This window comes from Poecilia formosa, unplaced genomic scaffold, assembly GCF_000485575.1.
Source record: "Poecilia formosa unplaced genomic scaffold, Poecilia_formosa-5.1.2 Scaffold100, whole genome shotgun sequence".
Lineage (NCBI taxonomy): Eukaryota > Metazoa > Chordata > Actinopteri > Cyprinodontiformes > Poeciliidae > Poecilia > Poecilia formosa.
Genome location: NW_006800039.1, coordinates 1,864,435 through 1,891,283, shown reverse-complemented (window position 1 = coordinate 1,891,283; position 26,849 = coordinate 1,864,435). Strand labels below are relative to the sequence as shown.

At 37.1% G+C, this 26,849-nt stretch overlaps 1 protein-coding gene across 2 annotated transcripts; it reads right to left on the bottom strand.

The window, feature by feature from the left end:
* Window positions 1-822: 822 nt before the first annotated feature.
* On the bottom strand, window positions 823-25,855 carry LOC103142773 (G-protein-signaling modulator 1-like). Of its 2 annotated transcripts, none has more exons than XM_007558992.2 (14): window positions 25,586-25,855; window positions 16,696-16,917; window positions 15,492-15,627; window positions 15,200-15,342; window positions 13,869-13,992; window positions 13,027-13,142; window positions 12,706-12,861; window positions 11,926-12,034; window positions 11,715-11,829; window positions 9,976-10,046; window positions 9,689-9,859; window positions 3,685-3,841; window positions 3,356-3,561; window positions 823-2,396 (listed from the first exon to the last, which is right to left on the bottom strand). In XM_007558992.2, the coding sequence occupies exons 1-14, from the start codon at window positions 25,645-25,647 to the stop codon at window positions 2,196-2,198; spliced, it is 1,989 nt and encodes a 662-aa protein (XP_007559054.1). In that variant the 5' UTR covers window positions 25,648-25,855; the 3' UTR covers window positions 823-2,195. The 2 variants fall into 2 exon arrangements, with proteins under 2 accessions (XP_007559054.1, XP_016530264.1); XM_016674778.1 differs by lacking the exon at window positions 25,586-25,855 and adding an exon at window positions 18,329-18,522.
* Window positions 25,856-26,849: the final 994 nt, after the last annotated feature.

Below are 26,849 nucleotides of genomic sequence, written 5' to 3'. Positions count from 1 at the left end.
AGAAAATAAATCTGCTATTAAGGACGCAGCCCTGCATCTCAACGCCGAACCTTGGATTCATTCACGCAGAGCTTACGCACAGCGGCCATCGATCTGTACTGCCATATCGGTAGCCTTCAACTTAAAAGCTGCGTCATATGAACTTCTTCGTGTTTTTTCCATGAGGGGGTATGAGTTTGAAAACATTTCTCCGCCGTGCCTGCTGCTAGCATATGTGCTTGTTCTAAATGAAAAACAGCACTTTCCTCTTTGATTTCCAATTTTGACTTCCAATGATTCACTTCCTGCTAAAGAGCCCCCTGGTGGTTGAAGAAAAATCCACAGAAAAGCCGCACCGGGCTATAAAGCGCATGGTTCAAACGTGGGGAAAAAAAAGTAGCGGCTTATAGTACGACAAATGCGGTACTTTGTAGCAGATCTTAATTTCAGAGTCCTTGCAAATTTAAGCTTTTTATGTGTAGCCTGTACCAGGCATTGGCTGGTTAGAACTGTCAAAGTATACCACCATTTAAAGAATAAAAAAATGCTTTGAAAACTGCAAGGAATTCCACCTTATTCCTGTGGTTTAAAGTCAGTCTTAAAGAGATGCTGCAAGAAGGGCTAGAGAAACCAGTTTGTTCAGGGAGCGAACTGAGGAAGCAGTAACACAAAGTCAGCTCTCTCTCACCTGTTGCTGCATACAGGTGGCTGGAAGTCGGCTGGGCTCTTTATCGTTTACACATTAGACAATTTACCAGTTCTACGTGGAAACAAAAAAAAAAAATCAGGCAGAAACTAGAGGATAAATAAACTAATATTCTGCACAACTAGTTCTTTTTTTTCCCTTTTTGAAATACTTCAAAATTTAGCAGGCAATTTGCATCTTTGATACCAAGGTGGTAACAATAAAAGTGTTAGATTATTTTGTAGCATTTTTTGATTACTTGTTGCATTTCTGTTTTAAGTAATTGCAATGAGATCAAGTTTAAATTTTATGTAAATTTCGTAATATCACAAACCCATGGTGTTACTTCAAGGTTATACCCTGAGATTCTTACACCAGCCCATGGCTGGTATACAACTCTCGTACTTTATAACCAACAAACTGAAAAATGCACTTATCTGCAATCGGTTATTCTAAAGCATTTATAATAATAGCAACAATTAGCACAACCAAAGTAATCATGCAGAACTGTGATGCTGAATCACAATATCACTCATATTAAAGACCACACCCTTCAATTCACAGATGCAATAAGTTTTCACCACATTGAGGCAGTGTGCTACGAATACGTTTCAGAAACATAACATCTCTTTGCTTTTAACCAATAAATAAAAGCTGCGAAATGTAATTGGTTGCCAGATCTTCAAAAGAATCACAGGCAACTGAAAGAATCACCTAAAAACTAAAAATTCAAAGAATTTAAGGTTAAATTAGCAACGCTGGTCTGTACCCATAAAGAAGCTATGTACGTAATTTGCCCTTTAACCTTGGTCTAGAAAATTTTGAATTAGAATTTTAATGCAAAAAACAATGACAATTTTCTCATTTTGTCAGTTGATAAAAAAAAGCGTTTTATCAAAATAATTAGCAAAATAACTCAAGATGACCAAATGAGTTTGTCAAAGGCCAACACACTAATACTGTTACTGCACAGATAACACTATAAGTGGTAGAAACCACAAACAGATCAAGGATAAAACTAAGCAGCATTAATCGGAGCACAATGGAATTAAATTTCTAAACATTATATTTCATGTTTACAAACGTCAGTGCACGCCTCCCGTTGCAATTATACCGTTTTATAAGTTTCGCTCTCCACATCATACTGTATGCCCAACCTGTGCATTCAAAAATGCATTTGACACTGGGGAATACAATCTCAGGTCTGAAAAATCATCTGATTAAGGCATTAGACTGAGTATATACACTTTTCCCATCCTTGTTAAGCCACCCTAGACTTCTTGCAGACTCCTCGAGCCTCCCATTTTGTTTAACATCGTATTTACACACATTATACATAATACATCAAGTAACATTTAACAGGGCACCACCTATTGCACATGAAATTTCTCTCTTCATTAATTAACAGGTTAGCTCACCCATCAGTACCTTTTTTTTTTTCTTTTTTTTTTTACTGCCTGTTCATCCTGCCTTCGCCACTGTTTTCTATTTTAAATGACATGACAAGTTGTGCAGCATTATTCACCAAGTCCTAGCTTGGAAAGTCACCAGGTGGCTCCTGGTCAGGGGACTGAGAACTGTCCTGGTCATCTGAGGGTAGGTGGACACGCTGCTCATCCATACGCTTTGCCTGTACCCTCTGGATTAAGCTGAAGAAGTCTTCATCAGGCACTGTGGGGGCATGAGGGCCTGCTTCTGGTGGGGAGCACCGTTGATCATCAATCCTAGAGGACTAGGGCCAGAAAAATGAAAGAAGTTAAACGAGAATATATGAATAAAATTACCTGGATGCTTTGCAATAGAGTGGCATGATCTTAAAAAAATCTCGTGATGGAAATGATATCGGAAAATAACTCAATGACGATATCTTTCGGTATATGTCCATTTTCGTCTTTTCTTCCATTACTCTGACCTTTAGCATTTATCTGGTGTGAACCTCTGCTGCCATGAGACAAGCAAGCTGTGACATTAGCATCTATAATGAAAGTTCATAATACTCGGAAAATGTTAGCCAATAATTTTTGAACTTTAAACAGTACTTGTTGCACACACCAACTGGGAGGACAACATAGTTACGATATTACAGAAATCCTGATACTGGCTAAGCTTGATGTTTATTATATCAATGTGAGTTTTATGAAAGATGCACCAACTAATAGGCAAGATGAAGATAAATGACACATGCTTGGCTGCAGAAAAACTTAAATCTTGCAATTCCTTTCTTTGGATTCAAAATATGTACAACTCATTCTTGCTACTGTCTCCACATGCTTGCTCAGGATGATGGATTCCATCAAAGTCAATGAGTCAAAGGCTGAGGTTTCTTACATAAATAACTTCTGGTGCTAGAAACTGAGCTAGAACGTCTAGTGTGATATGTAGGATCAGGCATCTCATTGCACCTAATCTGCCTTCATGCCTGGATTATACTGAATTCACTTCATTCAACTGCAAGTGAATTGGACCAGTTTTTCTTATTTAGTGCCCAAGGATGACATTTGTTGTAAACCGGCAGTAAATTAAAATAATAATAATAATAATTTTGTTATTTTTCCAACTTATCCAGATTTGGAAAATTAGACATTCCAGTTTAGCAGTTTTATGATTGCACAGGAACCCTGACGTCTTTAATGTGTTTCAGCATTCTATGACAATTTAACTTTAGCATTTGTATAAGAATGGGGTTCTGACCTGGCACTTAATAAGCATGTTGAAGAAATCATCGCTGGGTTCTTGATGATCTCCCTCACCAACCAGATGTCCCAGGTTGTTCTGAGTAATCCTAAGTCCTGGGAGGTTTCCAACACTAACACGCTGATCATCAAGGCGGCGACTCTGAGAGCTAGCAATCAAGTCAAACAGCTCCTCAGTCTGGGGGGATGTGGTAATTGCAGGATCTATAAAAAAATAACACAAAACACAGAAATGACTTCCTGGTGTGACGTTTTAGGTTGATTGGCTTCTCCCCCCAGGTGCACATTGACTAAAACTGAAAATATGAAGAAAAAAAATTAACTGACCTATCATCTCATTTAGGGATGTGTTGGCAGCACCTTCTGTGTCATCTCCGTTCTGTGTTTCATCAAGGTGGCAGCGCTGGTCGTCCATGCGGCTGCTCTGGAACTTACTGAGAAGGTCAAAGAAGCAGTCTTCATCGGAGGGGTCGCGGCCCAGTTTCTGAAAATAAAAAATGACTACACTCTTTATCATGTGTTTTCATTCTCCTGAGCCACCAGATGATGAACTACACCATATGAGTAAATAAAATAACCCTCAAGTGTTTTCATAATAGCAAAATAAACTTTTCTCACAATGGTGGACTTTTTTGATAAAAACGCCTATAGCCCAGACGCTGGATGTCAGACAATGCAAAAAGAGAACATATGCATGGATCAAAATAAAGAAAATATCAAGAGACATACAGTAGATGTAGTTGCAAAGAAAGTCGCTACAAATTTAAAATTCTTAATTGTCTTTACTTGTCCAAGAAAATGAGATCGTCAATCACTCAATAACAAAATATATATTTTTTAGGATGGGTTTATCTCTGCTAGAAAGTCCAATGATCCCATTCTTGTTTCATTGATGAATCCTGGCATGGACAAGATTAAGAATGTTACTTTATAATAACCTTGACTAAAACTACCATAATTTTGCCATACTAAGGTATTTCAAGCTGCAGTAATTTGTACATTCTTACTTTTATGCAAATCAGACAAACATAACAAATTGGTTTACAAACATCTTTTATGTAACTGATATATCATAGCTTTACAAATCCATTTCCTTAAACAATATCAGAATAGCAAAACCTCTAAATAAATTCTTCAATATATATATTGTAATTCATATTTCCTGTAGTACCTGGTTGTAACACAAGATGGAGCCTCTTATTATTTAAAAACCCAGTTATTGATATAAGGTGAACTAAATGCTGCCATTCTATATGTTGTTTTTTTTTTGTGTTTTTTTTGTTTGTTTTTTTTTAGCTTGCAGCTGAACACTGTGAATTATCTGATAGTTGTTTGGATTGGTAAACTACAAAGCCTTTACAGAACACAAGTTTTAAGTCATAAACCCAAAGCTTAGGTGATCAACTCTGATAATATGATGCATGATCTAAAATGACATGCTGACAACTACAAAAAATGACATGTTCCCCCAACATTATGGTGGTGGCAGCAAATACTGATGGATTAACCAGATGGATAAATTTAGTAAGAATAAGGATGAGGTACTTGCTGGATGACTCAACAGTGTAGAGAAAGCAGGGTTTGGGTAAGTAACTGATGAAAAAAATGTAACTAAAGTATCTAATATTACAATATTCTATTCTTTTTAACATACAAGAGCTGTGATGTCAGTTTTACTGTTAATTTCAAACTCCATTTTATTTTTTCCCCCCTAAAATTTGTAAAAAACAAAATTTTTAAGTAGTAATTCCAATCTCAAAAACAGCAGTTGTAGCACAAATCATGGCACAAGTGCTTATGAAAGTACAGAAACTGCCCAAGGATTGGCCGCTTCACTTCAACATTAGCATGTCATTACATGGTCTACAACGCTGCTAGGACTATGTAGTCTCCAACTTATGCCTTTGCGTTTCCTGTGTTTTTCATCTGAACTGCCCTATTTTGAGATTTCCAAAGGCATAGCTTGCTGTTAGCCACACATCTATGCCAAAAATGCAAACAGATATCCTTCTGCTACCCTTTTTAAAATGTATAAAAACTCCAAGTAAAGTGAAACATCTTACCAGCAGCAGGTTGTTGTCTAGCCTTTATCTCGCATTCCACTCTTTCTGGATCACTCTGTTCACATGTCTGGCTCACACCTCTTTCTTCTCTGCCATCGCCCAAAGACTCGATATTCTTCCCTTTGCTAAACACAACCACTAGCCTCCGATTTCTTCGACTCTGCTAGTCCGTTATTCCAGGCCTCTTTTAAGCTGCATACTACCTTGTCCTCTCCGGTCTCTCAGTTTCACTCTCCCTCTCTCACTCTCTTTCTCCCTCTATGTAGATCTCTGGCAGGCCATTTTTGTCCTGTTCACCCACTGTGGGAAAACAACTCATTATGGGAAGCTAAGCGTTTGACCCTGTGGGGAGGGTACCAGTTCTCCGATCAAGGTCACATTATCAGCTGAGAGGCAGAGCTGTGGGGGACAAAGCGGGAGGAGGGGAGATGGAGGGTAGAAAGATGTATGCAGGGGGAGTAGTTATGCGAGCAATGCTTGGCAGCAGGCTATTCCAGTAGGGATCAGATGCGCTAAACTGACGAGGAACCACGCATTTTTTTTGCTTTTCAAAAAGTCTAATCTGGTGTGACTTCTAGTAATTTGTGTCCTGTGTCCTTGGCCCAATGGATTCTCTGTGGATCTAGTCACTTCCTACTTTGTGATGTCCAATTAGTCAAGTAGGCCACAATGACAGAACAAGAGAAAAGAACATGTGATGATCGAGAGGGAGAGAGAAAAGGGGACAGAGAAAAGTAGGGAAAGAAAGCTACAAAAGAATTTGACTGAGAATGTGAATGATGGTTTAGAAGAGACGCCTTGTCTACGTCAACCCTCACAGACCAGGGGTAGGACAGGTTGTGGCCATAAGAGCTGACAATGCTCCAAATATGCCAACTTAACATAGAACCTGTAACTTAAACAGCAAATAAAAACTATGCCTTGGTGACCAATTCCACTCCTTGAGAGCTATCAGCCTTCTTTTTGTTACACCCCTTCTATAACACACCTGAATCAAATGAAGGAATCATTACCGCGCTTTCGCAGAGCTGAATGATGAGTGAGTCATGCCATTAGTTTTAGGTGAGTTTGGAAAAGATATTTTGCTTTTTGGAAATATTTTTGCTCATGAAAAACAGCTGGTCACGTCGTTCTGAGAGTGAAAGAGACACTGCATTGGCTGCTTCAATGCAACATGATCTGTTTGGACGCTGTGCTCAGACAGCTGTCTGTATGAAAATGTCATGGTCAAATCAGAGGATTACATTTGTGAAACAGTGAAAAAAAAAACATATTTTCTGTGTAAAACATTAACTGGAATATACTGCCACCAAAATTATCAACAAGATATCTGAAAACAGAAAAGTAGCATGCTAGCATTAGCTTAGCACTTCAGATGCTTCAGCCGAGAATATTGTCAGCAGTTTGCCAAGCCAAATAAATATTGAGAAATAAGTTATACATCCAGACTGTACTTGTATAGTACTTTATCAAGACCAGACGACCCCCAAAGCACTTCACACTACATTCAGCCGTTCACCCATCAATGCACACATTCACACTCTGACTCCACCAGGGCAGCTGTGGCTACAGTCCTGTAGCTTGCCACCATCAGATACAAAATGCACTGGTGCCTCCAGCCCTCTGACTACAACCAGCAGGCAAAGACCGACAATGCAAGGATTCAAACTGGCAAACCCGATTACAGGACAAACTCCTACCAATGTCCATGTCCAGAACAAATTAAATACAAATACAAATATATATATATATTTATTTTTATTTTTTTTTCCCAAAAACTAAGCTTAGAGATTTGGAAGTTTTCTGTCCTAAGAAATTAAAGTAGATCACACAAAATGTATGTCGTTTTTGGAAAACTGTCAATGCAAAAAAATGTCTCGTAATTGCATGCCTTTTTAAGAACATTTTGGAAAATAAAAATCCTTTAGGAGAAAATTCATATATTTCTAACAAGAAAAAAAATGTAAATATCAAAAACAGCGTGTAGTGTTACACGTATAATAATCGTGTAAAGGTGTGAAAAAATCTCAAGAGGATTTTAATCGCAACCCATCTCAATGCATAACTTGCCAAAAATGGTCAAACCTAATAATGAGTACTCTTCAACATTGTCAAGAGGAAGAAGATTCACATCTAAATTAATTTTCTACTCAGTTAAGATGAACAATTATGAAGCACACAAGTAATTTCCATGTTTTTCAGTCCTGTCAGAACAACTGATTACAACAATTAATGTCATCACATTGGCAGATGATTAGGTGCTGCAGGGGTGTGAGGCTCCAGCAGCTGTGACGGAGCACATTCATTAAACATTCTGATTCACAGCAAACTGCTAATTGCTCTTAAACTAGAAGATATTGTTACAATGTTGCCAGCACGTTTATTTCATAATTTCATAATGAACACTTTAAAGAAATGAACATTCAAAAAGGTTTACTGGTTAAATATTTCCTTGAAAGAAATTAAACTGAGTCAATGTCTCTGAGGTCTTTTTGGTGTAACTCAAGAAGAAATCTGAATCTTGTCTTTGCTAAGATGAGCCCTCAGTGACTGCAATAATTGTCTGACATTTTACAGAGGGTACCAAGGAACTAATCCCCAATTGGTACACATTTAACACCACATAAAATCTACTAGGTTTGTGGATTTAAAAGACTTCCCCCCCCTATTGTTAGCAAGAACACCAATGAAGCAAGTCTCTTTTTGTGATTTTAAAGTACCAAAGCTAAAAAAAAAAAAGTCAAATAAATGTCAAATTACGCTTAAAATATAAAAAATGCAAAATTTGAGCTCAAGCTCAAAATGCACAAAAATTGTCTGATTTTACGCCTCAGAGGCCCTAATTTGTGATCAGTCGGTTGGAAACTACAGATCTGATCTTTCTATCTGTGAACACCCCAGACTAAAACGATATCGGGTCAGACTGACAATATTCAGTGTGGGTGTTGTTATCACCAGAATAAGACTTGGCTATTTTCTATATTTTTTGCATCAGTGGGTTGTTCATAAATAAGTTGGTGGAAATACAAAGAAGCTCTTCTGTTATCTGGTATGCATTAAAGTTCTTGTAATGATAACCAACGCATGGAGATTGATAGAACCACGTGTGCTGTTTAGGTGTCTTTAGTGCTGCACCTACAATGAGATGAAGCTTAACCCGTGGCTTTAGGAAGTCTGTGTTAAACATTTATTCACAGTGAAACAGGATCGAAACAGTTTACAACATTCTGGTGTTTACGCCTCTGACCGCATTCTCAACCTATGGGAGAAAACTGCCTTTTAAAAATTGTCCAATAAATAATTAAAGTGCTCTTAGAAAAAAAAAAAAAAAAGCTTAGAAAACACCAGAAAAATATGAAATTTAATTTGACACCCTTCTGTCTTTCCACTACACACTCCAAGATTAATTTAAATGTGTTAGAATATATGATCAGAGTCCATTTTTATCAGGTCATCCACACAATCTTTTAAAGATGAAAGTATAGCTATGGTTATATTATCACTTTATTTAAACTACAATCGCTATTCCCACATTTTCTGTCTGTATTTGTTCTGCAACAGAGCGTTCAATTAAATCTAAGATTTCTAGCCCAGAAGCAAAGCATCAGAAGTTATAGAAATAAGGTGGATAAATGATTAATGATTATTACAGAAAGCTTCCATAAAGCATCCATAAATTTATGAACAGAAAATTCATGAATTCAAAATCAATGACTTTCATATCGAGTTGGACACAGCTGATATTTTCTTTGAAAACAAAAATTGAATACGCATAAGTGACATTTTAGCATTTTTAAATGCAGCTGAAAAGGAAAAAAAGGAAACTATAATTGGACATGTAAAGGAGCAATTAAAATTTGCAGCAACTCATTTCAGATGTATTTAATTTTCTTAAATATAACCTGCATTATTTTAGTGTAGTTGAAGATTTTCAGCAAAGCAGAAACCGAAAGATTCAACAGCTTTAAAAAAACTGAACTGTTTCAGAGAAATTATTGTCTTACTTGAGTGTAAATCTGTAATTATGTTCATATCCACTTCATGGAAATGGTAGTAAAAAAGTACATTTTGTTATTGAGAGTTCTTAAAGACAGACTGGAACCAGATGAAATTGACGTCAGCAGGTCGGAGCTTTACAAATTTGGCAATTGGAAACCAACTGCAAAATCTCTAAAAATGTTGCTAAGCTAGCTAAGCTGTAGCTAGCTTAGCGAATGTGTTTTTTAATCATAATAACATGATAAAATAGTAAAGGTGTGACTACTTACGGACACTGGAGGTGTAACTTGAACGGTGATATCATCGGTGTCAACAGGGGAGTCCAACCAGGGCCTTTCATCAGACGACTGACTGTCCGGGTAACCTTTTCTTTTACCAGGTTGCGACAGCTGATTCCTGGATCTTCTCTGAATATTTTCCATGCTTTGGTTGTCACCGTTCTGTGGCAACGCAGCACATTAGAGACGGATAGATGAACAAGAGTGTTAAAAAAAAAAAAACAGTAAAAAAACAAAACATATTTCAGCAGCAAAACATGTGAGATTAGACACACCACCTTGTCTGAGGAGTACTTCCATAGTTCTACACTGTCCATGCTGTTTCTCTTGGTGATTTTGGGTCTTGCTCCTGCAAAAAAAAAAAAAAATTATGTAAATAAATGTTACATCACAGTTCAGATGTGATATTTAGCAACATTAGAGACTCACACTGTCTTAAATGAACCAACTTGGGCTGAAAGCTGCCATCTGTTTATCTTTTTTCACCCCACTAGACAGTAATTTCAGCGGTGGTCTCATGATGACCAATGTGGGTAGGAGGGCAAACAACCAGGCAGACAAACTAAATAAAGCATCTGTTTGCCAAGCTGTGATTCCAAAGCTAGAAATGTCTGATGTGGGTGTCAGTTTCTACCCTGAGGTGGGTTCATGAATGCAGACACTATGCAGACCAGGAGGACTGAAGAGATTTCTCAGCTTCTGTCTATATTTTTTTTTTTTTTTTTAGGAAGCTCAAATGCCCAAATTTGTGAACAGCTGAATCATTTGATTTGATATAGAAAGTTATGTTTAGCCTCAGTTCAGACATAACACAGACACCATCCTGCTTCAAGTTGGTTTTAAACTTCATGTAGCCAATTTGTGTACATAGAGGTTAACTGTGAAAACAGCAAAACTAAAAGGGGATTATATAAAATATTGAGTGAAACACGTTTTAGAACTGTGTTAAATGCATCTTCTCCTAATTTACAATGATCACAAAAGTTTGTTTAGCCACAGAATAAATAAACTTATTTTTTTTACACATTTTCAAGAGGCAGTGGCTTCTCTAACTAAAAGGATCTTGCCATTAAATTTCCTACTTGAGCAAATCGCTTGATCCACGCTTCAAAATTAGAAAAAACAAAGATGCACCAAAAAACAAATTGTTGACTGGAATCAAATAATTTTCAGCTTCATTCCTTACTGCTTAACAGTCAGAAACTCAAAAATCCTACATTTCTACAATTACTGAACACACAATACACAAGTACAACACTTTTGAGGGTAGAACTTGTTACTGCAGAAAGAAGACTCAGCAGGTTTTTGTTTTGTAAGGCGTTTAAAATAAACTATTTAATATACAACAGTATTTTTTATGACATATTGAGAGATTGCTTCAGTTTATTTGGGCTACTTAGGCAGAACTTTTGGCCAGTCAGAGGAAGGTTGAATGTAATGCAGATGAAAAGTGTTTTATTGTTTTTTGGGGGTTTTTTTACCTTTAACCTCTGTCAGGGAACACAATACTTTTGGAAATGTTGATAGCCTATTAGAAATATCAGCTGAAATATGGATCTACATTTTTAAGGTAAATCATATGGAAATTACTGTTCGAGTAAAATCAGCCTTGCCAAACATCAAAAAAGATGGTGAAGATTATGTTTTAGGGACCGCTTTAACGCACGGGGCATGAAACAAGCAATGCTCTTATCATAAATAATTACTGCTAAAAGCAGTAACAGGCTAGAAAAAGAAACATTTACAGTGCTCTTCTCAAAATGTCTTGTATTATGCTTGTGAAATAGAAATTTGTGCCAGCAGGTTGGGATACAGAGGTCAAGATATAAAATTCTGATTAGTGCACTTAAAAGGACTGAACCTCATTACAAAATTACATGTTATAATAAAAAAACTTTTAGCTCAACTTAAAGAGTCGGCCACTAAAACATACACTTGCCTTACATCTGTGAAAAGTACTTGAAAAACCAATAGACGTCCATATTTCTTAAAAAGCAGTCTACTTCCTGGGTGTTACCTTGCATCTCAAACTCCGAACTGGAGGGAGAAAGATCACTTTCATTGACTCCCAAAGCCTCCATCAGCTGCTCCACATTCATCCTGGCTGTTAGCTCCCCGTTTCTGTCTCCAATCTGAGGATAACAAAGAGGCAACAAGACAGAGGGGGTTCGAGAAAATGGCTTCACACCGGGCTGCATTGGACTGCTGAGATTTTTAAAGTGTCCTACTTCTTTAGAGATGTCCAGGTGTTTTCGGGCGTAGTGGAGGGCTTGTTTGTGGTTTCCCAAAGACACGTATGCATTTCCTAGGCTCCAGCAGGCACGACCCTCGCCAACTCTATCAAAAACAAAACCAACACAGACTACTCAATCATAGTCAAGTTAAGCATTTTCGTTAATAATCATGACTTGTTTTTTGTGGTATTCAGTGACGAACACTGAATATTACTCCAGCAAAACAAAAAAAAATAAATAAAAAATGTTCCAACATCTGGCATGCCTGTTTAGTCCATTATTTGACCTTGCCATTTTGCACTAAATTACATAAAAGTTGGAAATGCCTCAAGATCATTCTGATTTTTTTTGCTGTCAAGTCTATTAAATAAAAAAGGAAATCATAAAGTGATGGATCTAAACGGGACAAAAAGAGATTTTTTCACTCACTTTTCACAACCACATGTGGCGAGGAATGAAACTGAACCGGCAGCTGACCCAAATGAGATACAGACAGACATGTCTGAAAAAAATACTTTTGTCTTGTTTGCATTTTCAACACTGCAAATTGTGAGTCGATTTGCTGTTAGCAGCCATGTCCCATAAAAACACCACTTAACATAAAAAAAAAAAAAACATGACACACTGACTTCCTTTGTGTGGATCTTTGGTTGTTGGTATTATGTTTTACTGTTTATTAACGTGATAATATGAGATCCTGCTATTGTCGATCCTTTAGTTATATGGAGAATCCCAATAAATGCATTCATGACACCTGGTATTTTTTGCGTTTACCTGTCATTGAGCTCCTGGGCTATGCACAGATGTTTCAGGTGGTAGTCTATAGCCCTCTCATATTGTTGCAGTAGTGTGTAAGTGTTTCCCAAACTGTAGCATGCTTGAGCCTCCATCACTTGGTCCCTCAGCTGCCGGGACAGCTGCAAAGTTTTTCTGAGATGGGAAACAAGAGAATAGGTAAGGGGAAGAAAAAACGCGACTGAAGAGATGGATAGATGGAAATCCTTTAGCTTTTAATGGGTTGGGACATGCATTGGGATTAACCCAGATTCACTTTGATGTTCCTCCACTAGATGTGAGACTGCACTCTTTCTTCACCTGTAATATTCAGTGGCTGTGTTGAACTGTCCCAGGAATATCAGGGCATTGCCAAGATTGCTGTAAGCTCGACGTTCAGCTGCTTTGTCCCCAAACTCCTTCGCGATGGATAACCGCTGTAAATGACAGAACAACACGCTCAAAAACCATTTTTCAGCACTTTGCATTTCATCTTACCAATATTAAAACATTTAGTCCATACGTTATTGGCTTTATTTAATCACATTTATTTATTTTTTGATGGAGCATACACAAGTAAAAGTAGCTCAACTGTTAAGCTATGCTGGGCCTCTTTCCATTACCTAAAAAAGGGGTTTCTGCAGCACTAGTGGATCAAATCACCCCTTTATTTCCTTTTACAGGCACCATGTTCTGCTCTGTTGCATCCTGATAGATTTGTAATAGGAAAGGCGGGCTTCTCACAAAAGAAAAGAAAAGGTTTCAAATGATGAGTGACATGAAAACAAGACGAGTTACTGAGCTACACTTTTCAATGAATCATCACAAAACCAATTTTCTTCTTGTTTCAGTAAGTAGAACACTTTCTGCATGCTAAGGCAGAACAAAATGCATTCAGTTTAGTCTTACCCTGACATTTATCAAAAATGCATACTTTTGTTTTTTTTTTGCTTTAAGAAAAGCACATATGTAAATGATAACTTTAAAATAAATTCCACAAATATCAGTCCCCTCCTCTTCCTAGATGAACTGATGGGCCAAAGTATTTTGCAAGTAAAATTTTAGTCAACCTCACATTTAAACAAGACAAAGTCCTATGAGGAACGTCTCTCAGCAGGAACAAAACTCATACTGTATTGTTTGTCTCTGAGTTGACCTCTCACCTGACGGTGAAACTTAATAGCTTCAACAAAGTTCCCCAGCAGGTAGTGGGTATTTCCCAGGTTTCCGTACGCTCTCCCCTGAGCTGCTCGATCGCCAAGTTCTTTCACCAAGCACAAGTTCATCCTGCAGTAACAAGAACAGCCATTAGTAAAATGATTGAAAAGACATTTATCAGGCGATATCTTCCGTGTCCTTTACATTTTTATACTGTTTATTTTTACATGTACTAGAATGTTAATCTATACAGTTGAAACCAAATATTTACATAAACGATAGAGAAAGACAAGCTTTTTTCTCCTCACAATCTTGCATGAAAACAAACCATAACATAAGTCTAGATTATTTAGGGTTACAAACATTATTTGTATTGACTACAAAACAGAATACGGTAATGGGAACACATTTATTTCTCCAAGATTTTTTGTTTTGCTCGAATTTAAAAATGTATATTGGCCTTTAAGTTATATGACTAAGAAAATAAAATGCTCTGGATAAAGAATAATTTTAGTAGTTTTTCCCTTTTACTTATAGATGCATTAAAGTCTCTTTAAGTTGTCCCTTTAATTTCTCCCTTTAATCTTTTACCTGTTTTTATCCCCATTTTATTTCCTCGCATTTTTTTTTTCTTTGTTTTACATGTTCCCGTCTAATTTTACATCATGTATTTCTACCTCATTATGCAAATGAGGATGGGTTCTGTCTTAAGGCTTCAACTTCTGTCTATTGGTTGGTTCTCATTACACCTTGCAGGTCCTCAGTGGATGTTCTGGGCTCATTTATGATATCCATGAACATTTGTAGCACAATCTATACCTATCTAAACAGGTAGGAGATTTTCTTTAGGGGGGAGTGACACTGTGGAGTATTTATGAACATTCAGTATGTAGCTAGAGCTCCTTGGACTTTTGCATAAGATGATCATTTAAATTATCATTTTAGAACATTTACACTGAAGACCACGTTGTTTCTCCAGCCACTAATTTATTACATGTAAACTGTATATAGTAAACAGAAAATTTTATTTTTAATAAAATTGTGTAACAGTTCACGTATTTTGTACATTTTTAAGCAATTACTCATAATTATATTAGATAGCTTAACATGTTTAATTTTGAAAGCTTTTGCCATTTTTGCTTTATGCTGAAAACATCATTTAAAAAAAAAAAGCCCAAAGTGTATCCAACATGAGGTAAGACATGTGTACAACTCTTAGTCCTCAGTTGTTATTCAAACAAATGGTACTACCTGCTACCGTTTAAGCTCAATAACAAAAAACAAATACGCAATAATGCAAAACTATAATTGGATACGTTATATTATTAATACATACTCGTAAAAGCCTGTAGCCTTCTGCAGTGTCTCTCTGACATCAGAGGGCAGCTCGCCTGGCTCCTGGGTGCAGCCCCACAGCTGCTGTTTGCCCTTTGCATGAAACACGTTTCCAATGTTGTACAGTGCTCTCGCTTCTCCAACCTGCAGCATTACAGTAAGAAGAGACAAGTTGGATCCCGAAGCATATGATCCTGAATACTGTGCTTGTTTAAGTCATTTTCATTACAGTCCAAGACGGGTTAAATGTGTTTATGCATCTCTGTTAATCAGTACACGGTGCAACACTTTACCTTGTCGCTCTGCTCTTGAGAAATATCCAGATGTCTTTGGCAGCAGACAACAGCCTCGTCAAAACGCCCCAACACTTTTAAAGTGTTACCAAGGTTACCGCTAGCTTTTCCTTCTCCAATTCTGTCACCTATGGTTCTGAGAAAATTAACAACACATTTCTACATTCGCAATCTGGAACAAAAATAACTTTCGGATGTTAATCAGCACGTCAAATAATTAGTATTAAGGTATTAAAATGCAGTTCGTTAGACATGTTGTATGGTATGTATGCAGTTTATCTGCTTAATTCAGGGACCAAGTCCCAGTGCTCCCCAGTGAGACTGTAATGTAACAAGGTAAATCTCCCAGGGGTGTTTAATCACTTCCCTGCTGAAGTACCAGCTGCACTCACTGTAGGAGACCGGATTACTAACGAGCTAAATATCCTGCTTGTAGTCAACTTTTACTATAAAATATTTCTCACGGTCTGACTCAAAGTCAATAACTTAGATATTCTTATTCTCTGCTCGTTTCCAACTGTGCAATAAAAATCTGTAAAAAGAGTGACCCGAGTTCAGCTCAGGTTGGAGAAATTCTGTGTGCAGTGTACTATGGATTCTCTCACGTCTTGGTCTGTTTCTAGGCAAAATAAATTAAATGATAACACAGCGGAAGGAAGGAAGGTGAAGAAAGCAAAAAAGCAAGGACAGAAGGGAGGGAAGGATGCAATGAAGGAAGAGAAGGAAGTAATGTGAAGAAATAAAGATGCAAAGGGAAGAAAAAAATATGGAAGGATGCAGGGAAAGGACACGAGGTAATAAAGTCTGGAAATAAGCATGATTTTTCCTTTTCTATATTTATTTATATCTTAAAAATACTGAATTCATGTTTCATATGCAGTAACCCTGAGAGCGTAAAACATCTATAGGCCAGTAATTGGCGCAAAATCTCATCAATGAAACTGACCGGCTGACCCAGCTTTACCTTTCACCACCTTTCACTCTCCTTTTTGTATCGAATGTAGATGTCTACACAGATAGCATCTATAAATGTATATGTGACTTACAATTATAACTACTGAAGTACAAATGTTTACACTTTTTATAAAAAAAACTACACTGTGTTGCATACTTTAAACCAACATTTTTGTTCATTTCGTTAGTAATATACCAAAAGCATATTTGCGTTCAGCTAAAGCAACTGTAAATGTAACTGACTGTTCACCTGGCCAGGGTTAGGTCATGTCTGTGGTATTCCAGGGCTTTTCCATACTCCTTGAGGTAGAAGTAGGCATTGCCAAGCTGGCTGTAGATGGCACTGAGGGTCTTCAGGTCTTCTGTGCCGACTTGCACGGCTGCTTCAAAGAACGCTGTTCCTCCTTTAAAGTCTCCCGCCTTGCACAGCCGCTCACCTTCCAAGGCCAACTCCAAACAAGAGGCCTCCATTCTGAAAGATGGAAACAAGTCAGATATCAGCTCACATGTACCTGGTCTACACTATGCAGCCCAGGACCATTTACAGTAACACAGATGCTACTGAAGTGGAGGTGCAACATCTTAAGCTGGTGGTATCACTATGACAACAGGTTCTGTAGTCATTTCTGTGGACTGTTGCCTTAGCAACTCTGTCTAAGCTCAAAGCTGAACCCCCATGAGAAGATGTTGCACTTTTCACTCATCAGTGTTTGCATCAGTTTGCCTTCTGGAGCAACACAGCCGTCCTTCAGTGACGCAGCAAATGGAATTGAAAGCAACCTTGCTTTCTACTATGAGCAGCACATTAGAGCTTAAAAGACCTTAAAAGGTCAACTTTCCTTGCAATATCAATGTGTGCAAAATCGCAATTGTAAAATGCTAATGAGAGAACTATTACTTGTTTGGCTTTTACACTTCAATTTCCATGTTTTTTGATTATGACTGTCAGTTTGGCCATGTGTAGGAACTTTCCCATGCTTCGATTCTGACATCTCATACAGATTCTAATGCTAATATACAGTACATGCAAATATTGTAAAGATGAGAAAAGAAGTAGACCGGTGGAGCACCAGCAGCTTAACATCCACAAGCCATTTCATGTTCTCCATTATTTCTGAGCCCTACTTGGCCTATCAGCAAGTGAAATTAACAAGCTGATATTCTTTCATGGTTCCTACAGCAAAGTAATGTTAGCCTTTACTCCCAAAAAAAAGGTATGTTTTTTTTAAGTTCTTTTAATAGGATTCCAGAGAAAGTACTGAAGATTATTTTCAGGCTGTATGAAGCATAGAGTTGCTGAACAATGTCTGAAAAGAGGCTTCTACACAATTCCCTCGCTTGTAAGAGAGACAGATATGATTTTATATAAATGTAAATGAAAGGAGGGGTAATGTCTTTTTGTTAATTTGACAGAATATTTGCAGCTTTTCAGTTTTACATAAAAGTAATTGCATCTTTATGATGGTATGTTTACAAAGGATTATCTTCACAGCTTGAGAATCTTATATCAGACAACATCTAATCCAGAATTTATAGGAAGCTTTTCAGTTTCGCTGTATCCCTAAAGGGTATAGCGTTGAATACAGAGTTAGGCGGTGGATGTCCTTGAATTTGATCTGTTTTCCAAAGAGCCTTATTCCAAAGAAGAGAATAAGGATGAGGTTTCTTATGCATTCTTAGAACGTTTGAAGGATCTCTTTGAATATTCAGTCCATGGTTCCTACACTAAATTTATGACTCAGCTTTTCATTAACATTAATTTGCATAAACATCATTATCTGATTAAATTCTCTCTACTTGTCCAAATCATAAATCACAGTGCTAGATGTGATTCAAAATCTTACATCAAAGTGCTAAAATGACCCCATCCACATAAACAGCACCTGTGTTTTTGCTTTGTTCGCATCTTATCCACATACACCTGGAGCTCCAAGCGCAAAGGCTTTATCATAGACTGTGGTCGGGGTCCATGGTGGACAAGTCTGCACACGGCTCTCTCTGCTCCAGTCAGAGGACACGGCTCCATTGTGATGAGAGTAATGTTTAAGAAAATTTCCCCAACTAAAAAATTAAAAAGATCAGTTTTGTTTTTTGGTGGTGGTGGTGGGGGGTTTACACAAAGTTGATTTTCCAAAACTGAAAGAAGAAAAACAAAAGCACCAGCTGTCCTTCCATACAAATCCCACAGAGCCTCAAATCGCTCCACCAAAATCCAGAAAGCTGGAAAATGTCCAGCAATGCGCAGACGTTGGAACTGAAAGTCATGGCCACAATCCAAGAACAATCAGCAATAACATCCACTTTGGAAGTCTTGATGCCTGTTCCAAAAAGAGACTGAATAGTTCCATTTTTAAGCCAAAACAGTCAAAAGGGAATCGTTTTAAATTCGACAAAAAATTAGCACCAGATATGGATTGCAAAAAATAATATAAAAAAAACTCTTCAGAAGTCTTCAAAAATGATTCATTTTGTCTATTAAAAAAGTCTCCTGGTGTTCTTTCTGCTGTTACTATGCATAACCAAAATGAATCCTCCTCTTTTCCTCTTTATCTTAACATAAAATGTTCCAGGTTACAGCAGAGATGAGCTCAGTTACACTACAACTACAGCATTACTTTTAAACTTGCCCGCTGTCCCGTTCAGAAAGAGAAAAGGAATGAGAGGAACATAACTATCCAGTGACCTGCACCTTCTTACTAGAGTTCAGAGAAGTGAGTGGCCCACAGTAATCCACCCATCTGCTGACCCGAGCACAAAGATAATTAGGTCAACAGCAAAGACGGACTTAATTAAGGCCTAAGGACCTATTGAATGAATACATTGTGGCAAAATAAACACAAATGCGAGGATGTCATCGGGGTTAATGTAGAAAAGGTTTAATTGGAGAAAACATTATGCCAAAACCTAATATTCTCACACATCAGGTCAGAAGAAACTCAGAATAAAACTACCTTAACATTGCAAGGCTTACAGCGAATCTGTCAGAGTTACACAGGAAGCGAAATAAAATATGGGATAAATCATGGAAATCTGACTGGCTTACCTTGAGAAAACTTCAAATTGTTATAACTGTTGCTGCAGGCAGAGGGAGCGAAGAACAACTGATTTTTCTTAATCAACATTTTAACCAACTCACTATATGGTTTTAAGGAAAAGCTGCATTTGCATAACATTACTGCAGCAGCCCTAATAAGTGGTAAATTATCCATTTAACTTTTCAACTAATACACACCACAGTGCAGGACTCTATAATTCAATCAAAAGCTCAATAGTCCACCTTTCTCAAACTAATTGTGTACCTCTGAGGTTAGTACCGAGTCCTTCACCTTGTGTCGCACTTGAATGTCCATCTATTATCAAACACACTTATCCTTGCATTAAGTCTTTCCTCCATTTTAGGGCTAAAAAGCAACTGGTTGCTGCTACATGTTTTATACGAGCATGCAATCTTTGGGCATGTTTGGACACCTGCTACAAAGCATTAGTCACTGCGCTCTGTTTGCCATGGAGCTCCAGGACTTATCACCAATCTCTCACAGGGTTGCATGTTCAGGTTCGATATGTCCTCCAGCGACTTCCAGTTTACAAGGCTGTTAGAGCGCAGCCTTGTAAACTGGCTTATTTAGCTCCTGTCCTTTGTACATACAATACATCAACTTCAGTTGCACGAAACATTATTATCAGCATCAGAGATTTTTTTGAGAAGTAGTAATTTCAGTTTACTGCTCAACTCTTTTGAATCAACTGCAAACTGATCTCAAATGGAAGAAGCTAGTCTCAATTAATTTAAGGCATGCGATATTGGATGCTAGTGTTTTACATGATTGAAACCATGTACTGCTGTGAGTCTTGGCCAGGGAATCCTTGTGGGAGCGATCGTAAATCTCAATGGGATATTCCTCAAAGAAAAGGTTAAAAAAAAAAAAAAAAAAGCTCTCTGTGCATTCAACACCCTTTATCCTAATATGTGCAATGTACAAAATGATACTGGCAACACACATGTATGTGTTTTGATGCTATTGTGTTTTTTTTTTCTTAATTAGAAACATTCAGTAATAAAATGCAACAGCATTCTTTAAGCAAACTGAATATCAGGGTGTACTAGATTAAAACAATGTCGCGCCAGATTCAGGCTTCACAGGTAACATTGGAACGTCACTTTTATTACAAAGACAAGGTTAAAAAAATAATGTGCTTGGAAATTATTAAATAAGTTGACGGCAATAAAACAGTCTTTAATGTGGAAATTATGCAGATCAGATTATCACTGCGGGGAACAGTCCTCAAAAATGTGCAAAGTCCAATTCTAAGAACACCAAAAATAGTAAAACAAATATTTTTACTAGTGGAACTCTTACATGGATACTCTGAGGCTTTGAAATTAAAATTCCAGTAAGAAAAACAGATGGTAACACTTCACAAAAAAAAAAAAAAATAAAATATGCTCACAAAAGCCTCGACTGCGTCAAGGCTACAAGAACAAAATAGAAGATGCAGCAGGCATCAGCAGCCGTAGCCTGAGGGAGGAAAGCCACAAGGCCAATGAAAGAACATAATGTTACAAAAGAACACGTTTAAAAACCCCAGTCTAGTCTCTTCTATGCAAGAAACAAAAATCAAGTTAGTTGGCAAAGAAGTTTAAACTTTTATGATGTTAGCTTTTTTTTTTTTTTTTCCAAATGAAGCAAGAACTCAAATATTCTATAGTGGTTAAACTCTCACAAAAAAAAAAAAAGCTTGCATAACTTTGACAAATCCACAGAGCTTAGAAAGTGAAAAGGCTAAGAAAATATTTTTTAAAAATGTGATGTCGAGCACTATCCCTTCTGCAGTAAAATGGAAAGAATGTAGAAATGAATAAAAGTGGATTACAGGGAACAGAACATGAATATTATTGCAGTTAATAAAAGAGGTTCTATTTCAGAAAAAGACAAAAATGGAAGAGAAATAATTCATCTCAAACACAACTAAATAATAAAATATGTAAAAATAAATAAATAAACAACACTAACTGACCGCGTGATGGAGAAATAACATCAAAGACAAAACAAAAGCAACAGAAAGACCAAAATCACTGTGAAACACATACACAGATTTGTGAGCACATAAAAAAGAAAAAAGTTAAGACAACAAAACACTGACCAATTTCTTTGTTCTCTATGGCAGGACTTTATTGGCTTTCAGTCTTTGTGGTTTGAGTTACATCAGATATGAGCAGAAAGCTCTCCCCTTTTATCCTCTAATGAACACTTAAAAGTGAGCGTTTGTGTCACACTTATGTCGGTAAACTTTCCAAAAGATAGAACAAAATTGCTTGTGAAAGAAGCTGGTTAGAGGCAAGTCTATGAATGTTGCCCAGTCAAAAGCAAATCCCCTTGTAAAAGCTATATAGTCAAGTTATCACCAAACTAAAAATAGTGTCTCTCACAGCAAGTTTAAGAGGACGCATTAGTTCTTAATTGCTGTATTTTATTTTTTTTTTTATAAAAATGCCTCAATCATTAAAATGTTCATGTTTTATTACCATACCAGGCAGAAATCATTTTACTTTTCAATATGTTTCTAAACAGCAAATTTGTAAAAAGGATACAAATGCAATACAATATGAAGCAATTTCAACCCTACAATTGGGATCTTTTTTTTTTTTTGACTGTGCACTTAATTATTTTCATTATTAATCCTGTACATGCTGGTGTATGTCAGCCGTAATAAAATCAGTCAATGGAGGGTTTGCGATTTGGCAAATCAATTTGAATAACGTTTGTAACACCACTGTAGCATCTGTCAGTTGTAACAAAGTATTAGCATAAGACAGAAGATCCTTCTGAGAAAATATAGTTCAAGACATTTCTATAAAGACAGTAGTAGGCCTATATTTTAGAGAATACTCAAATTGTCATTTCCACTTAATAAACAGTCTATATACACCGACTGTTCTGGTGATTAACATTTTTTTTTTTTTTTATATTTTTCTACCATTTCATTTTAAAAAGCTCCACATGACTGTTGGCATGTCTATGAAACCCTGTGCTCAGAGTAGTAATACAGCCATAATTACAGTCTACCATGGCCAGTTGTCAGGGGAACTAAAGAAAAACTCCAGGAATGTTTTTCCTCACGCAGTATTTTTCTCTCAAAACAGAGCCTCTTTCTTCTTTTCTTCAAATCTCCTGTAAAGGTGCACTTCGCCACCTTGTCATTGTGTTTCGTCTCAGCCATGTTTTCAGTGCCTGAATTATTTGGAATAGGATCAAAAATATGTCCTTCACGTTCCTGAAAGGAAATTATGTAAAAATGAGAAGAAAATATGTTCTCTCAGGAGTTGTTCCGAAATCTAAAAAGCAGATAAAGTATAAAATTTGAGAGAGGATGTGGTTTAAAACATGGTGATTAAATGTTAATACGTTTAGTAGGAAGCAAGAATGCCAAGCTGCTTTTCCCTCAGCTGTTTGTTTCTCTGAGTGCATTTCTGACCATAAAACATGACATGATTGTATCATTGATTTTTTTATGATGAGGCTTTTATTGGCTGCTTGCTTCGGCTTACAGTGTTTATTAGAAAAGTAGCTAATACTGAATGTTTAAGGAGTTTAAAGTGTCTTGCATAGCTTAAAATGTTTCCAATGTAACCAAGGATCTCAAGCTCTGGTCAAAGGACCACATGTATTATTTTCGTTCCCTTTAGGGGGAACTCTGTGGAAATTTTGACACCAACCATTTACAAGGTAACGCCAAAGTTTAAACGCTGTTAGAGTTAATAAGCAGACTGCAGCCACAAACAGAAAAATCCCACGAGATGCAAAATATATTGAGAAATCTGAGTATGATTTAAAGTGGGCACCAGTAGCTTTAAAGCTAGAATACGTATGCAGCATTTACAGCAAATACAATTTAAGACTATTCCTCTTGCAAGCTGGAAAGCCAAATTATAAATTCATGTGCTCAGATTAAGGCTAACGGCTATTAGCAATACAACCCAGCTAATCTTGGACCAGCTGCCTCGATCAAAGTTTTAAAAAGTTAGGGTTTCAAAATCACTTATTTTTTTTATTTAATTTTACTTATTTGGATTAAAACTCCCATTCTCTCCTTCCCCAATCTACCAGCATTCCTCTTTTTTTCTTGGTGACAAGACCAACAAACGTTGCTATTAATGAAAAACAAGGATGGTGTGATATAGGTAAAGTAACATAACACACCATTCTTCTTAAAGTAACAGTGTTTTAACACTAAATCTGACAAGCTACTAGTAACCTACCAAGTGAAGGCTGGATATCCATAAAGATAATCTGATTGAGAAACTAGTTAATATCACTCTAGTAGAGCTGCTCTTTAAGGACAGGATCTAAAATAGTAAAACTCTGCACAAAAGGCACTTGAAAAAAACTAAATTTAACAAGTGTTCATTGTACGTTTTTGCTTTTGTATTAAAAACAGAAAAAATAAATGTAAACAGCGCCAATAGTTGATATGTTACTATATATGTTATATATGTTACTCAGTGTGTAGTATGAAGCACAATAGCTGCCTTTTTTGTTTAAAATACACACTGTTAGATCATGTTGTACATCTTTGTTTGATGTTTGCCTATACACAGTAATATATTATTTTAACTGTGACAATTTCATATTGACCAATGCCTCTTAAAAGTAGTTATATTTCATGACGGTAAACAATAATGATACATGTAAACTGAAATGGGTTTGGATGAAGTAAGTGTTTGAAATATTTAATGAGGTATTGTTAATAGCATGAAATCTTACAGTCTGTTGCTATTGCTACTGTATATTGCACTCTTTAAAGTTGATGCTTCGATACCGTGAATTATATATATTGGGTATTTTAATTTTTTTTAAAAATGTTTTTAACATATTCAGCGAAAATTGCAGTTGATCTTTGAACCCATAAAGTTGTTGATACCACTGAATTGAAAGTACTGAATTGAAAGTCAATCTTTTTCTTTTTATGCTTTCAAAAGGATTGTACAGGCTACGCATTTTAATTACACAGATCGTTTTGCAAAACCAAAATCACATTGTGGCATTGCACTGTTCACTGTCTGCTCCACAGATTAGGCTGCCTGGAATGTTAATTGAGTGTTGACTTGAGATGTGACATTCATAAAAGCCTGCAAGGTTGGTGTGCCCCCCTGACAAAATGACACACAAATTATATTTAAGCGTGCTAATCACAGCAATGCTGTTTTCCCCTCTAATTTTACCAGCATAAGGGGGTGGACACATGACCTTTCCACAGTGAGTGTGCATGTATTGTCTGTAGCATCCCAAAACAAGGTTGAGACTTAAATATGATGATACCAGGAGGATTACTGTTGGCAAACAATGGAAGAAGCGTCTGCCAGCTGAAAGTCAACATGTTGGACCTCGTTTTTCCCTTACATCTTAACAGCCACTCACCATTTATCAGGGCTTGTTTTATTACCCAGAGGCATGGTAATTAACCCAGAGGCATGATTATTAAGCCCTATGACTGGGAGTTTGTCTGTGAGGCTATACTGATAATTAGAGGTGACATGATTAGCCTAATGGTTGACAAAACAAAATGAGAGGCAAGTAACTTACAAACACCAAGGACTGGAGGACTAAGGAAACTTCTAGACAAAATGTGCTTATATGCAAAAACGAATGACGTTTTTGCATATAAAAACGGGCTTTTAATTTTAAAAAATTAAATATACTTTTAAAAATAAAATTATACTTAAAAATTAAGTATATTGGCTTTTTTTTTTTTTACATGGTCCAGCTAACCCAAAGCCATATCTAGATGAAGTCCAACCTGTGGACTGTCTGTCTCTGCAACATTCCTCCGACGTCCACATCTTCCAAGGCTCCTCTCAGTCTGTACATTCCAGCCACAGCGGCTCAATGATCCGAGCCAGGAGGGAAGGCTTGGAGCTCAGCTCTGGCTGCTCTGGATGGGTCTTTTTAAACGAGTCGAAAGCTGCTGGCTGGACGAGGTTCCCCCAGACTAGCTCCTCCTTAAGCAAAGCCCTGAGCTGGCAGCGTCTTCTATTCTCCCCCTGTGTTTCTGTCCCTAAAACCGCTTTACATCCATGTGGTTTATCACAAAGTAGATTATCGGCCCCCTTATATAAATGTATGTCTACCAAGGGTTCTTACCTTGAGTGCAGCCTCTTGGTGGCCAAGTCTTGCTCCACACCGTTAGCAGCCGACTGAGCCATGGGAAGAGCTGCGAATCTGCCTGACTCCAAACCTGCTTCCTCCCGCTGAAGACCCCGTTACAATCACTTCCTCCAGAGGCAGAGACCTTTTCTTCTTTCTTGAGGCGTGCCGCTCCTCTGCCCCTCCCTCTCTGCCTCTCGCTATTCTCTACGCTTTCTTCATTCACCACAGTAATGGCAGCCTCCACGGAAGTGACTCCCTGTGCAAATAAGCTCGAGACGCACGTAGCCCCTCCCCCTCAGCCACGTCACGGCTCACATTCGCTCACATTTTGTTGTTATGCCGAGTTATTCATGGTTTTACAAGCACATTAGATCCTTTTAGACAAAACAAAAATGAAACTGTATGTCCAAACGTAATATTTATCATTAAGTTGTGGCTTAAATCAAACTAGGAATAGCAGAAAATATCTTTTATATGTTTTCTTTGCCATCTGACAGCTTATGGAGACTTATGTTGAACTCATTTACTAAAATGCTTAAATCTTAGTGTAGTGCTTTATCCTTCACTACTAAAACAATTTGTGTTCAGAAATGTGTGGCAAAGGCAGAGAGCAGCGTGTTAAGGTTATCCCAACAACAAAAATATGTTTTACAGGCACTTTTTAAAAACATATATTTTACATTCATATTTATATCTTTATTTTTGTCTGTCAACGTTTTATAATCCAGCAGAAAGATTTTTATTACAAGCACAACATTCACACCCAGACACTTTTATAAGAAAGCCTTTGTAATATTATTAATCAAATTAATGAAAGTATGTGCTAGCTGGTATGGGTAATGGATAATAATAATGGATAATGGATAATGTTTTACAGGGATAATGTTACAACCCCAACTCCCTATAGGACTGTGCACCATTTAAGTCTGAAGGTAGTGTTGCAATTCTAAACCTATCCTGTCTTCAAAAATGAGTCAGTGGGAGACATTTTTCCAAAGTTTATTCCAATTGCAACTCCTCAGAGTTTGGAGTGACTTTAATTAAATGTAATCTCTGACTCCGTTAGTGCCAGTGGTTACATTTAACAACAACAAGCTAGTTTGGGATTTCACAGTAGAAAAGCACAGAACTGACAGAAGTAGAAGAATCTGGGAACTGTTGTGAACGTTAACTCGCCTTTAGCTTGGCCTTTCTTATGATTTGAGCACAATAAGTGGAAAAAAAATACACTGGACAAAATGTAATAATAATAATAATA

Coding starts and splice junctions, on each gene's coding strand:
- LOC103142773 (XM_016674778.1), bottom strand. CDS start 18,471: ATGGAGCCGTGTCCTCTGACTGGAGCAGAGAGAGCCGTGTGCAGACTT. Junction 13,143..13,868: donor CTATTAAGTTTCACCGTCAG/GTGAGAGGTCAA, acceptor TGTCATTTACAG/CGGTTATCCATCGCGAAGGA. Junction 11,830..11,925: donor ACCTGGACATCTCTAAAGAA/GTAGGACACTTT, acceptor TGTTATCCTCAG/ATTGGAGACAGAAACGGGGA.